At 41.5% G+C, this 15745-nt stretch overlaps 1 protein-coding gene across 3 annotated transcripts in view; it reads left to right on the forward strand.

Annotated features, from left to right (window-relative positions):
• Positions 1 to 15745, forward strand: part of sno (Protein strawberry notch) — a 28251-nt gene that overhangs the window by 1639 nt on the left and 10867 nt on the right. Inside the window, exons 2-12 of one of the 3 annotated variants that reach the window (XM_076127323.1) lie at positions 1586 to 1685; positions 5925 to 6023; positions 6339 to 6446; positions 7507 to 7584; positions 10654 to 10823; positions 11134 to 11212; positions 11702 to 11911; positions 14019 to 14194; positions 14450 to 14614; positions 15122 to 15363; positions 15537 to 15690. In XM_076127323.1, coding sequence (XP_075983438.1) covers positions 1586 to 1685; positions 5925 to 6023; positions 6339 to 6446; positions 7507 to 7584; positions 10654 to 10823; positions 11134 to 11212; positions 11702 to 11911; positions 14019 to 14194; positions 14450 to 14614; positions 15122 to 15363; positions 15537 to 15690 — 1581 coding nt within the window. Of the gene's footprint in view, positions 1 to 1585; positions 1686 to 5924; positions 6024 to 6338; positions 6447 to 7506; positions 7585 to 10653; positions 10824 to 11133; positions 11213 to 11701; positions 11912 to 13445; positions 13562 to 14018; positions 14195 to 14449; positions 14615 to 15121; positions 15364 to 15536; positions 15691 to 15745 lie in introns of those variants that run through there. The other 2 variants (XM_076127325.1, XM_076127326.1) reach the window with 2 other exon arrangements.

Consider the following 15745-nt stretch of genomic DNA (forward strand, 5'->3'; position numbering starts at 1 on the left):
AAAATGGCATAGAAGGACATTCATTTAGATAATTTAGATATTGTCCCTGGCAATTTTGATAATTAGAAATATACATTATTAGATTCACTGGCATAAACATGTATGTAAATAAATTAATTTAACCCATTATTGTCCCACAGCTAGGGTCTCTTCTCTCCCCTCAGAGGGGTTAGGTTTTAAACAACATTTAAAAAAAATATATAAATCATATGACTAAATTACATATGCATTTATTGTCTATACATATTGGACCATAATATATTTTTTTAGTCATTTTAAATATGGGATTTGAATGTTCTTGAAAAAAAAAACCTTCTATCCACACATGACCAGTATAGTGAAACCTAGGAAACTGTTGGTTATTCTAAGAAAATAATAATGATCACCATATGAATAGTAAATTTTTTATAACCCTTTTATTCTATGAATAATGCTGTTACCGTTTTAAGTTGACTTTCATGGTGTTAATATTTGTCGTATATCAATAACTCATTAGTTGATGATATAATATAATAATAATATAAATGAATTGAACAGATAGTTAACTACTATAGTTAGAGAAAATAAAGCTTTGTAAAATTTTAAAGGTGTTTGTTTATGATATTTCTCTATTTTATTTTGACACGGAGTAGACAGTATCAATAAGCATGCCTTATATTCTCGTACCGTAGTTCAACAGACATTTAATAACAGATAAACAAGATTTTAATGAATATTAGTTTTCTATGAATAAAGTAACACCAATTTTCAAGGTATAATGACAATATAATATATTTCAGTGAGGCTCACAAAAGTTTTAAAACAAACTGTATTTGTATGACACTGGAAACAATCAGAATACTAGTTTTGTTTATTAAGAAGGAAACAAGTAATGTTAACTATAATTTGTGTTTACAAATATTTATAAAAGTCAAGGTCAATGAACTCTCTCAATTTCTTTGTTTCCAAGGTGATCTCTTTATGAACTATGCATCTCTACTATGACATACATTGATATTGTCATCTATAAGATTTTGAAGTTATGTCTTGTGGTCCGTAGTAGTAGTAACCATGTGTGGACAATACACAAAATAATCATTTCAGTCAACAAATTGTGTATAGTCTTTTGTTTTCTTATTTTTACTAAGAAGTTTTTACTTCTTACAAACAAGCTTTAAATTAGATTGATATTATTAGAATTGGTCGGCCTCACGTCTACTTATTCTTCTCGGTTTTTACATATTCTATCACCTGTTACTGGGAGGAACTAGGATGGCTGGAGTGAGGGTGAATCTATGTAAGAGGGTAGCTACACGCACAAAGGCCCAATTAGGAGGCTAACTGCGGAAAAAGCCCAGACAACCTAACCTAACCTAACCATCACCTGTTACTAAACATACTCAGAAACTGAATACCATATTACATAGGACGAACATTGTGAGTAGTTAAACAAGGGTGTATTCCATATGAATCTTCAAGGTGATGTCTGTGTGTATTCACCAGTTTTTTTTAACTCATTATGGTCCCACTGCTGGACAAGGGTCCTCTTCAAGAATGAGTAAGGGATAGTAGATAGATACTAGTTGATACGTTTTTAATGTTTCAGTCTAAACGGTCAGCATATGACGATGAGGACAATCCGCCCACACCTTCAGACGATTCAGACTTTGATGATGATGAGGATCCAGATAATTTGGAAGTGCCAGGTAAATTATAATTTTCAATTTGTCCTTTTATAACTGGGAGAGGAAAATCAAACATACCAAAAATGTATAATTATTGAGAGAAATATGACAGTGTATAAATTTCGTCAAACTTTATAAACTAGCGCTCACTCTGATTTTCATCTCCAATTTTATTAGTCTAGTCTGACAACCAGTCTTACCGAAGGGTATCGTGTTATCCCAGGTAACTGGGTTGCGGAGGTCAGATAGGCAGTCGCTCCATGTAAAACACTGATATTCAGCTGCATCCGGTGAGACTGGAAGCCGGCTCCAACATAGATTGGAAGAAAGGCTAAGCCATGATGATTTCTGCAATGCGTACATACGTAAAGTCACGCCTTTTTCCCATAGGGGTATGCAAAGACCAGAGAACGTCATGGAAACGTACTTTCTAACTTCCCTTCCCTCACTCACGGCCATGAATCTTGTTTTACATGGCCGCCGTACATATTATTATTGTTACAATCCACTAATAGTTAAAAAATCTCTTACTAATAAAACGAAAGATTATAAAAATGTCGATAATCAGAAGGAAATAAAAGTGGGGGTGAAGGGGCAAGTGGGATTTTTTACATCAGTGTGAATAACACTACAATGATTTGATAACTATTCGGTTCCCGACGTAATAAGATCGGTGACTCACTTATCTCAGTGGGTTTTTACCTAATCTATACTAATATTATAAAGCTGAAGAGTTCGTTTCATTGTTAGTTTGTTTGAACGCGCAAATCTCAAGAACTACTGGTGCGAATTGAAGAATTATTTTATTGTTGGATAGACTATTTATTGAGGAAGGCTATGGGCTATAATATCATCACTTTACGACCAATAGGTGCAGAGTACCAGTAAAAAATATTACAAAAACGGGGAAAATTATAACCTATTCTCTCTTATGTGACGCAAGCGAAGTTGCGGGGATCAGCTAGTGCTAACTAACGTTGTTTCTGCCATCCGATAACAACAAAAAGCCGGCCAAGTGCGAGTCAGCCTCACGCACGCAGGGCTTTAACAATTAGGAAAAGAAATACCTACCTTGTATGGGATTTCTAAATATTTATTTTGTTCTTTTCTTTCTTTCTTTTTTTTATATGGTATATTTTTTTTGGATATTCGTGTAGTTTCGGTTAGAGTTCTTTAATATCCCAGATTGATTATTTAATAATAAAATAAATTAATAATCAATAGCATTGCACAACTCACACATGGTCGACTGATTCCAAACTGAGCAGAGCGTGTACTATGGTAACCAAACAACTGATAAACATACTTAATTATACTTCTAAATACATTTTTTATAGATAAATTGTCAACCAGGCTCAGAACAGATACTCGTGCTCATCATACAAATATTTGTCCCGGGTGAGATTCGAACCCACCACACGCGGCAATGCGGCACAACGGTTATTGAGACGATGTAACCACATTAATCGCTGCGCCAAAAGTGCAGTTTATATCTTAGATATAGAGCTATCGTCTTCTTTACGTCTTGACGACAGCAAGGGTTTTAATTGTCGTTATCGTATGGTTAGTGGTCATCCTAGTGTCAAAGTTGTTCAAGCCGTCCAAAGACCTTTGACATGGCTTAACGACTGTTATCTGAATTGACAAAAACCGGGACCGGCTTTAATAACGTGCCTTCCGAAGCATGGAGACGCCCAGTTCAAATACCACTACGCGGAGACCCATCCTTGGAGTGACCGCGCCGAGGTTTGTTTAACCCACAGATCGTTTACCGACCGGTGAGCGCAACTGGCTATAGGCGCCTCAGGATTTTAATAATCTTTCAGGATCGGGTACAATAACGGTCACGTTCATAAATATGAGATGAACTTGTATAATGTTGTGTTCGGACGACGAATTGCGCAGTAGGTACATTTTACAATTTGAGTTGCAAAGAAAATGTTTTTCCTGAATGAAAACGTGATCTTTTGACGTTTAAAGGTATCCCTAAAATGTGACAAGGAAAGGGTTTGCTTTGTTTTTAATTTTGTTTCCTCGAAATCTGGCTACTGAAACATTTTGATAATGTCAGAAATCCCTTGTACATAAGATTTTATTGCTGATCAACCCTTACTAGTCATACAGTAATGTAACATAGCCTATAGCTTTCCTCAATAAATCTAAATTGATTATAGATAAGAGAATGGTATCCGTAGTATTCATAACCGCCGGTGCTGGACAAGGTGTTTGGAGAGATCGTAGTAACTTACGTTCTTTGGTTTCTGCCTACCCACCCCTTATAGAACGGCGTATTGATGTATGATAGATTTGATTACGATTGATGATTTTGGTTTTCAAATTGAGCCTGGAAATACACAGTGGCTGGTTTTCAATTAACATGAGTAACTGTAGACATCACCTTTTTTACCTATAAAGTGAGTAATACATATTGTGTAATTTGGATGAAATATGATAAGCGATGTTAGAAAATATAATTACAATACGATACAAAGTAATAAACTACTAGTTGTCATATTTCTCGACATTTTCACCTTAAGATGGGAGATATAACGAAAATAATCCCATTTTAGAATACCATGAAAACAAATCAATTGTGTTAGACTCTCATAAATATTGTAAAAGATCTGCAGCACTGATATATATTGTTACAATCGTGTAACATTGTAAACATAACTATGGTATAGTTCCTACTACATTATGTGAGGTCAGGTCGGAGCAAAAAGCGTTAAAGTTGTGCAATCCTTTAATTCTTTACTGCGTAGATCTAAATATGTATTGGAAAGATTTTATCTTAGATTTTAAAGTAACACGAGTGAGGTTTTAAAATATATTTAAATACGAGATATATAGCGATGTCTCAAAAGAAGTAGCTTGAGACCCTAGTAGGGGCCCTGGTTTGTTTGTTTGAACGCGCTAATCTCAGGAGCTGCGGGTCCGATTACAAAAAATCTTTCAGTGTTAGATAGTCCATTTATCGAGGAAGGCTATAAGCTATATATCATCACGCTACGACCAATAGGAGCAGAGTACCAATATAAAATATTACAAAAGCGGGCAAAATTTTAACCCATTCTCTCTTATGTGACGCCAGCGAAGATGCGCGGGTCAGTTAGTAAAAAGTAGGACCCTCTACACCTAAATTACAATACACAAAAAAATTATATGTCGATCAGAGCTCAAGGAGCCCAGTGCGCTGCACTGCCACCATGGGGGAAGGCAGAAATGGAGTTTCAATCCTTGTTGGCTCTTATATCTATGACTAGCTGACCCGCGCAGCTTCGCTTGCGTCACTTAAGAGAAAATGGGTCAAAATTTTCCCCGTTTTTGTAACATTTTTTACTGCTACTCTGCTCCTATTGGTAGTAGCGTAATGATATATAGCCTATAACCTTCCTCGGAAAATGGGCTATCTAACACTGAAAGAATTTTCCAAATCGGACCAGTAGTTCCTGAGATTAGCGCGTTCAAACAAACAAACAAACAAACAAACAAACAAACAAACTCTTCAGCTTTATAATATTATAGTATAGATAAATAATAAATCTGCTTAGATGGTTGTAGAGAGAATAAATGAATCTAGAATTACGTAAAACAGTAATTGTGTGGACGTAAATAAACGCCGGGAGGGGAAACGCTTTAAAAAGACATAGGTACACAAAATACATCGGTGATATCTTGCTAAAAGGTTAGGTGCGTAGTACTAGTAATCCGCGGTCCTGTATAACTAGATGGATGTGAGTGAAGCAAAGAAAGTTTCGAACCTTAAACTGTTTAAGGATCGAACCGAGTGGCGTTCTTCGGTCTCTGCCTACCGATATATAGAAAGGGGTGATTTAATGGGTATATTCCCATATGTCCTCTCTATGCCGTCACCCCAGGGTGGCAACTGGGAATTTACTTCCTACTTTTATTTACAGTTGTAACCTCGGGGGACAGTGTTAGAGGAGACAACTGGGAATGTATATAATGTAACTAGCTGACCCGCGCAACTTCGCTTGCGTCACATAAGAGAGAACGGGTCTTAATTTTCCACGTTTTTGTAACATTTTTTACTGGTACTCTGCTCCTATTGGTCGTAGCGTGAGATATATAGCCTATAGCCTTCCTCGATAAATGGGCTATCTAACAGTGAAAGAATTTTTCAAATCGGACCAGTAGTTCCTGAGATTCAAACAAACAAACAATCAAACAAACAAACACTTCAGCTTTATAATATTAGTATAGATGTATGTATGTGTGTAAATAATAACGTTTGTGCAGGTGGAGGTAAAACGCTGGCCGCTGCAGCTCGCATGGCTGACAAGAAAGTCACAGTTATGCCACAAGTCACCGTCAAACCGACCACAAACCCACTTGCAGGTGAGCTTGAAACCTGGTGCTTTCATTTAAGATTGATTTAAATCTGACGAGTATACATTGTTTAAATTGTTTTTTTTTTTTCTGAGAAAATTATTTTACGGCCTCAGTGACGCTGTGGTTAAGGTCACTATGCCGCTACCATTGCGTCGGAAGGTCGGGTTCGATTCCATTCGATTCTATGGTTTCGGGTCTGTTTGTACTTTGTGTCCTTTGTTTGTATGTTTGTAAAAGTCCCCGCGACACATTAGCAATTCTTAATGCGGGAGTTGCCTGTTTTTTTATTACAAATAGTTACATTTTATTTATTTTCTACAGCACCTTCAGGCATCGCGTTCGGACAGGCCAGTAACGTGAAACCAATCAAAATATCGGCCAGCTCTCTCACAAAACCCATCAACATAGCCGGCCTAGGCCGAGGCGGAGGTATGTCTATAAATATATAGCTTTCAAAAATACCGATGTCATATATTTATGACCTAAAACCGTTCGTAAAGGGTTTGCCGATGATTACAGGACATAATGCTTTGATCCGCGGCGAGGGGAAGGAATCCCATCGGCAAATCTTTTGTGAACTACTGTGTAGTATATTATTTTAATACAAATATGCAAGCTTCATAGCTTTATGATATTATGGGAATTTGCCAATTGCCGTTATAGACAGATGAGTGCGATTTTTTGTTGCCTTTGTCATAAATGTAAGACATCAAGCATAGCTTAAGCCAACGCGGAATAAGGACTGTTTGAGTGACGCAAAGATCAGTGAGGAGGTGTGAGTGAAACAAAGGCATATTATGTACATTGAGTTAGTGATTTAGTTTAACATTAGAAACTGTTTTAAATGGACGCCCGCTACATGCACTCGTTACTTGAACACGTATGTGCGCGTGCCCGTGCGGAAGCCGCGCCCCGCCCTTAGCTCTCTTCACACAAATGCTCTTTCGCGCGTGAAAGAGCGCGCGTGTAAGGAGAAAGGAAAGACCACGCGCCGCGCTCGTCTGTCAAGCCCGCGAAGAAAATCGCGAGTTTCAGGCCTTAGAAACGACTAGCTCTTACTCGCTACTCTGTTCGCGTGGAGTATAGTAACATGGTTTTTTCGTGTCTTACACTGTATTTGTACAAGATTTTATTCACCGTATAAGTTAGTAGTCAAACTTTAGTCAAAGTCGTTCAAACTGAAGGCCTTTGACATGGTATATCGACTGTTATCTTAATTGTAACCGGGACTGTCATTTTACGTGCCCTACGAAGGTCGGAGACGCTCGCTGAAAAATCACTATGCGGCCACGTATGGAATGGCAACGCTAAGGTCGCTTTATCTAATGATCGTTCACAATTTAGTGCGTGTTTGTCATAATTGCCTTTAGCTTGAATACAATTACAAGCAGTCCATTATGCCTCCTGGCTGTGTCTGTGCGGGGGGTGGGTACTGTGGGTAGTCGGTCCTACAATAGCGCGGGCGCACTGACGGTGTGGTGTTGTTCAGCGGCGAGCGCGGCGCCACCGTCGCCGTTCGCGGCCGGCTCCTCCGCGGCCTACAGCGCCGCCTCGCTGCTCGCGCAGAGTGAGTACGACTGTCGTGTGGCACTTTATACAAACAAATACAACGCTATTTACATTACAAACTACTTTTTGTACAGATTTTCTTTGTGGTTGCAGTCATGTTTTAAAAAGTTTAAGAGGTGTAAGTCCCTTAGTGACATACACTTTCTTTTTACACCGGCTTCGCATAGGCGTTACCCGGTTTAAAAAGTTATTTAAAAAAACTTCACAATTTTAACACATAAACCCTCATTTTGGGTAGTCTATTTAAAGAAGCCTGATCCGTTGCGTACTTTTAAAGCTCTAAACATACATAGAGACAGTTTCCGTATAACAAAATGAATAGTCTATGTATACCTTATTTTCGTTACTTATGGCACTTGCTACGACCCATACTTCTTTTCCTTCATATTCGTACATTACTGTCCGCCGATTATACTGTAAATACTACAATAGCTTTTTATAAGCTTAGTATTTATAGTATCGTTATAATTTCACCGAGAAAGTTTTGAAAATAAAAAGTTATGGAATAACAAACAGATAAAGAAACATACTGTCGAATTGAGAACTTCCTCCTTTTTTGAAATCGGTTAGAAAATTACATTTTTATGACAGTACACAATTGTTAATATTATTATACAACATGACTGCAAAGCCACAAATATACCCTATCATATAAAATTTAGTAGCTAGACATTTTATTCTAGCTTGTTGTATGGTGGTCTAACAATTTCGTAGTTGCTAAACGGTATGCAAGTTAACCGATCGATGGCTGTGTCCGACTGATTTCCTTATAAGTTATTCACGAGACTGCTCCGGTTTTATGCTTTGTCCAGTATACTTAGACGACCTAGATTATCTAGACTAATATTTTTGGACTTTACACTTTGATATTTTTAATAGTAAAGGTGGTGGTTCGCAAGTTAGACTGATGTAGGGACCGAGACATGAGACTGCGACCGTAACTTTACTCACGACGTGTCTTAGGGTTGCCAGATCCAGGCTGATCATTTCCGGGTCATTTCTGGGGCCACCAATGGTCTACGGCTCCAAGACTACATTAAGTAGGAAGCACTAAAAAAAATAACGTCGTAGCATTGTAGCCTAGTAAAACCAAGTATAATAATTTTCATTTCGGGACAGCAAAGTAAAATTACGGGACACCTTTCCTGTTTAATTCTCGCGAATTGTTTCATATGCAACTTAACAAATATAACTTTGACTGCCTCCGTGGCGCAGTGGTTTAGGTCGCCACGCCGATACCACTGCAACGGGAGGTCGTGGGTTCGATTCCCACACGGAGCAATTATTTGTGCGATCCACAAATAATTGTTTCGGGTCTGGTTGTGCTTTGTGTCCGTTGTTTGTATGTTTGTAAGAGTCCCCGCGACACAAGAGCAATTCTTAGTGCGGGAGTTGTCTTTTAAAAAATAAAAAATAAAACTAGCATTACCTAAAGTTAAGTAGCAGTAGTAATAAGCCTCCGTTAACCAGTGGTTTAGGTCGCCACGCCGAGCCTATTGCGTCGGGAGGTCGTGGGTTCGATTCCCACAGGGAGCAATTAATTATTTGTGCGATCCACAAATAATTGCTTCGGGCCTGGTTGAGCATTGTGTCCATTGTTTGTATGTTTGTAAAAATCCCCGCGACACAAGAGCAATTCTTAGTGCGGGAGTTGTATTTTTTAATAATTATTTTATTAAACAGTCGCAGTCTCGAGTTGCGGTCTCATGTCTCGGTCTCCTGTCTCTGTCGTAGCGCGGACCGCTTTAAAGATTTACACATTGAATAATTCGGAGATGCTTTTAATGATTGGTATCTAGCGATAGTTGTGTCAGCTTACCTAATTTTTCCGCATGATTTTATTAGATTCTTGAGTAGAATTTGGGTCGTGAATATTAGTTAATTCGACCTATATCTCAGCGGTTCAGTTGTAACTTTTGTTACTTTAAACTGTCGCGACTTGAACACATAATATTATAATGTAACGGGTCTTAATCGCGATTGAAAATTAAAGGTTAGAATACCTTATTTCTATCATCGATAATTATATTCGATCGAAACGTCGGGTGAACAAATAAGGTATTTTAACCTTTAATTTTCAATCGCGATTAAGACCCGTTACATTATAATATTATAACTTTTGTTACGTTATAAAATTTGTGAGTAGATAATTTCAAATTGTAAAACTAAACTTTACTAAAACGATGGTAAAATCTGCTCATAAGTATGAGCTGAAAGTGAGCTGAGCTGATTAGTGATTGACTATCATAAGTGTCAGCATTTGACCTAAATGAATAAGTGATTTGATTTGCAGCCAGTGTATTAGTGCTCGCACTCAGACATTACGATCCAATATACGCTGCAAAGAGATATCACAATGCAGTTCTTGTAGTGCCATCTTTATCTCACGGTAGAACTTGGATCGCTATTAGCGGGTCACAGGATTTGCTATGACCGAACTAAAGCCAGGGATACTTTAGGACACTAGTGTCCCACGGCCATGGCATACGAATGTCCAAACTCCAAGCGTAGGAGACGACAAGCGAAACCGGTTACGGTTAACAAGTCTGTCTTCTTCTTTCTGTCCGTAACCACATGTGAAACGTTGTTAGTGTTGCTACACACATATTCGGTTCAGCAATATTTATCGAACCTCAAAACCGACGGGACTCACTTTTTCGGCTTGTGCCGATTGGGTTTACACACAAGCGGTTTTGCCGCCCTGCTAGGACGATTAATGCCGAACCGAATATGTGCGTAGCATAATATGCTAAAGGTCACCTCTTTTTCTTTTCGTAATTTTTAAAAAATATATGTAGTGATAAGGAATTTTAAAAGTATTGCTTTGGATTGCTAATGCTTTTGTAAATTTTGAAAATAATTTTATGATTTTTAATACGTAGTTCTCTTATATTTATTGTAACATACTATTTATTTTAGTATTACTGTTTTTATTAATAAAATATCTAGTTTTGAGTAGACTATATTAATTTATTGATATCGTGGCAGCTTCGAAAAATACCTTTATGAATGAAGGTACATAATATAATAGAACACATTTTTATAAAATGAATTTTTTGCCCAACAGTGGAAATGGTGGGCATGACGGGCATGAACTCGTACCTTCTGCAGAACTTGAATCAGATCCTGGCGTCCGGGATGGGCGGGCCATTGGCCGGGATGATCGGGCAATTCGCACAAGTCGGCCCCGTATGGGGGCAGGGCAAGCCCGGCAATATGTGGCAGCAGCAGGAAAAGGTATGATAACATGATATAGGAGAACAACTTAGTAGCGCACCTTGCGTGGGTAGCAACAGATATACAAAGCTTAGAATTTTTTGTTATGAATTATAGTTAAAAACATTTCTGAGTATTTTAAACTTTTTAAAGCTATGTTTTTGAGACAATTTTGAAGGCAGAACGTAATTTGTGTGGAAATTAAACTTAATAGACAGTTGCGTTTTACTACTAATCGATTACTTGTCGATTGATGGTAGAATAGATGGTATGAATTACTACTTATTGAAGCTTATCTTTTGGATTAATTTAGAATGGTGATGTGTTTCAGATGCCAGGTGACGAGGAAGAGGTTGATGACGAAGAAATGGGAGTAGCAGAGACATACGCAGACTACATGCCTCCAAAATGTAAGTGAAGGGAAGGGAGGGCACGCCCTAGAAAGACATAGATCATATCGGTGATGTCTTGAAAAAAGGTCAGCTGCGTAGTCGTAACTAGGACTGTCGATGTGAGACAAGAAGTTTGTAAGGATTGTGCAAAGTGGTGGTCTTTGGTCTTTGTTTCCCCTTCCCCTATGTGGAAAACACGTCATTTTGTGTATGTATGGATGAAATTACATAATCAAATATTGCTTAAGGTCAAGTTTGAACTTTTCGAAATGTCTGAAACTCTGTAGCTCGATTCTCTCCTACTACCTACCTAACCGACAATCGGTTAGTCATCGAGAAATTTTATATGAAAATCTGATTAGCGCCTCTATCGGGTGTCGTAGGAACTTCTCTGGCGGTGCGTTTTAAATATCGAAATTTTGTTATTCGACAGTACTGATTGTAGAGAATTGCGCTACTCAATGACTTACAAGCTGACCTTAGACTGATATTTTGTTTATGTTCCAGTGAAACTAGGTCGCAAGCACCCGGACCCCGTGGTGGAGACGGCGTCGCTGTCGTCCGTGGAGCCGGTGGACGTGACGTACAAGCTCAGCCTGCCCGACGACACGGTGCGCGGCGGCCTGCTGTCGGCGCTGCAGCTGGAGGCCGTGGTGTACGCGTCCCAGGCGCACGAGCACCTGCTGCCCGACAACACCAGGGCCGGCTTCCTTATTGGTGCGCATTGTTCACTTACTGCATGTAGCCACGAGCACCTGCTGCCCGACAACACCAGGGCCGGCTTCCTTATTGGTGCGCATTGTTCACTTACTGCATGTAGCCACGAGCACCTGCTGCCCGACAACACCAGGGCCGGCTTCCTTATTGGTGCGCATTGTTCACTTACTGCATGTAGCCACGAGCACCTGCTGCCCGACAACACCAGGGCCGGCTTCCTTATTGGTGCGCATTGTTCACTTACTGCATGTAGCCACGAGCACCTGCTGCCCGACAACACCAGGGCCGGCTTCCTTATTGGTGCGCATTGTTCACTTACTGCATGTAGCCACGAGCACCTGCTGCCCGACAACACCAGGGCCGGCTTCCTTATTGGTGCGCATTGTTCACTTACTGCATGTAGCCACGAGCACCTGCTGCCCGACAACACCAGGGCCGGCTTCCTTATTGGTGCGCATTGTTCACTTACTGCATGTAGCCACGAGCACCTGCTGCCCGACAACACCAGGGCCGGCTTCCTTATTGGTGCGCATTGTTCACTTACTGCATGTAGCCACGAGCACCTGCTGCCCGACAACACCAGGGCCGGCTTCCTTATTGGTGCGCATTGTTCACTTACTGCATGTAGCCACGAGCACCTGCTGCCCGACAACACCAGGGCCGGCTTCCTTATTGGTGCGCATTGTTCACTTACTGCATGTAGCCACGAGCACCTGCTGCCCGACAACACCAGGGCCGGCTTCCTTATTGGTGCGCATTGTTCACTTACTGCATGTAGCCACGAGCACCTGCTGCCCGACAACACCAGGGCCGGCTTCCTTATTGGTGCGCATTGTTCACTTACTGCATGTAGCCACGAGCACCTGCTGCCCGACAACACCAGGGCCGGCTTCCTTATTGGTGCGCATTGTTCACTTACTGCATGTAGCCACGAGCACCTGCTGCCCGACAACACCAGGGCCGGCTTCCTTATTGGTGCGCATTGTTCACTTACTGCATGTAGCCACGAGCACCTGCTGCCCGACAACACCAGGGCCGGCTTCCTTATTGGTGCGCATTGTTCACTTACTGCATGTAGCCACGAGCACCTGCTGCCCGACAACACCAGGGCCGGCTTCCTTATTGGTGCGCATTGTTCACTTACTGCATGTAGCCACGAGCACCTGCTGCCCGACAACACCAGGGCCGGCTTCCTTATTGGTGCGCATTGTTCACTTACTGCATGTAGCCACGAGCACCTGCTGCCCGACAACACCAGGGCCGGCTTCCTTATTGGTGCGCATTGTTCACTTACTGCATGTAGCCACGAGCACCTGCTGCCCGACAACACCAGGGCCGGCTTCCTTATTGGTGCGCATTGTTCACTTACTGCATGTAGCCACGAGCACCTGCTGCCCGACAACACCAGGGCCGGCTTCCTTATTGGTGCGCATTGTTCACTTACTGCATGTAGCCACGAGCACCTGCTGCCCGACAACACCAGGGCCGGCTTCCTTATTGGTGCGCATTGTTCACTTACTGCATGTAGCCACGAGCACCTGCTGCCCGACAACACCAGGGCCGGCTTCCTTATTGGTGCGCATTGTTCACTTACTGCATGTAGCCACGAGCACCTGCTGCCCGACAACACCAGGGCCGGCTTCCTTATTGGTCAGACATTTATTCAAATCCACGTAGCCACGGAACTGCATCAAGTGAACGCCCGTGACGTGCACCCGTGTCGTGAACGTGACGTGCACCCGTACGTGCACGCGGACGGTTTCCATGCAACCGTCGCGGGGATTGTATTACTACGGTACTAGTTCATGGCCTAGGACCGCACGGGCCTCCGTAGCAAGGAGGCGGGCACCGGTACTTCCAGAGAAGGGTGCCCGCGCGTTTTGTTAAAATCGCCCGAAGGCCTTCGACATGGCTTAACGACTGATATCTTGTTGACAACATTCGGGACTGACGGGAGACGCTCTGTTTAAACACCACTATGCGGCCCCCCATCTATGAAACTTCCGCGCCAAGGTTGCTTTACGAACTGATCGTTTACCGACCAATGAGCGCAACTAGCCACGAGCGCCTCAATAATGTAAAATACATGATTATTTGTACTGTGCAGGTGACGGTGCGGGCGTGGGTAAAGGTCGGACGATCGCCGGCATCATCTTCGAGAACTACCTGAAGGGCCGCAAGCGAGCCATCTGGGTGTCCGTGTCCAATGATCTCAAGTACGACGCTGAACGAGACCTCAGGGATATCGGCGCTTCCAAGATTGACGTACACCCGCTCAATAAGGTAAATAGACGTTATAATAAAATATATTGTTAGTGAGATAATTTTTACAAGTAGATGATCTACATTTTTTTGAATTACGACTCGAGTTAGAATATCTGGGTGTTCCACTTTTTCACTGCTCCACAAAATATGAAAACAATTCTTTATTTATTTAATATATTGTAATATGGTTATTATTATCTTATTATCTTTGGTCTTCGCCTACCCTTTAGAAAAAAGGAAAAACCTTAAAACATGCATTCGTTGGTTGCGCAGTTCAAGTACGCGAAGATCTCGTCGGCGGTGAACGGCAACGTGAAGAAGGGGGTGATCTTCAGCACGTACTCGGCGCTCATCGGCGAGACGCAGGCCTCCGCCACCAAGTACCGCACGCGCCTCAAGCAGCTGCTGCAGTGGTGCGGGGACGACTTCGACGGCGTCGTATCCTTTGTGTTGTACACTACCCTCGCGTGGTTAACTCATTTTGGACAGAATTTCCATACGAACATTCATCCCTTCTAACCCTTTCTTCGCGATAAAAAGTAGCTTTTTTTTTTCAAGGACAGCTCCATCTCTGTAAAATCGGTTCATTGTTTCAGACGTATAAATGTTACTGACAGACAGACAATTCTTTTGCATTTATAATATTAGTAGGGATTTTACCTTACTTTCTCAAATTATAACCATGAAGGCTGACACTAACGATATTATAACGTCGTAATGCTACAACATTTTGTAAGGAAAATTACTATAAGATATAATAGAAATAAGATCTTATATCTAACATCAGAAGATCTAGTAACCTAAGTTTCTTAATGTAGACACATTAAGAAACTAACCAGAGCATGTATTGTAACTACATAACTGATAAACATACTTCTAAAAACATACATATTAACAAATAAATATTCTACACAAACATGTAATAATATCCTGAACAGACTCTAGATCGTATTCGACGAGTGTCACAAAGCCAAGAACCTGTGTCCCGTGGGTTCCGGCAAGGCCACTAAGACGGGTCTGACCGCGCTCGAGCTACAGAACAAGCTCCCCAAGGCGCGGGTGGTGTACGCGTCGGCCACGGGCGCCAGCGAGCCCAGGAACATGGCCTATATGGTCAGACTCGGTATATGGGGCGACGGAACACCTTTCCCCACTTTCATGGACTTTATTAACGCTGTGGAGAAGAGGTTTGTAATATTCTATTTTCTATCTTAGAGCCCTGCCTCACTAGGCCACCATGGCGGCATCGCCGGCTACGTATCCAAGCAGTATCCAAACAATATTAAAATGTCACGTTGCCGCACTGTCGCCACGTGTAGTTTTTAATATGAGTGGTATAAATACGTGTGTGTTTGTCCAGGGGCGTGGGCGCCATGGAGATCGTGGCGATGGACATGAAGCTCCGCGGCATGTACATCGCGCGCCAGCTGTCGTTCCACGGCGTGTCCTTCAAGATCGAGGAGGTGCCGCTCTCCGACTCCTTCAGGGAGACCTACGACAAGGCCGTCAGTGTGGTCAGTACTTTATATTGCTTTTATTACCAAATATAAATACTTAATTAGGAATAGC

Source organism: Anticarsia gemmatalis, chromosome 20, assembly GCF_050436995.1.
Source record: "Anticarsia gemmatalis isolate Benzon Research Colony breed Stoneville strain chromosome 20, ilAntGemm2 primary, whole genome shotgun sequence".
NCBI classification, from domain to species: Eukaryota; Metazoa; Arthropoda; class Insecta; order Lepidoptera; family Erebidae; genus Anticarsia; species Anticarsia gemmatalis.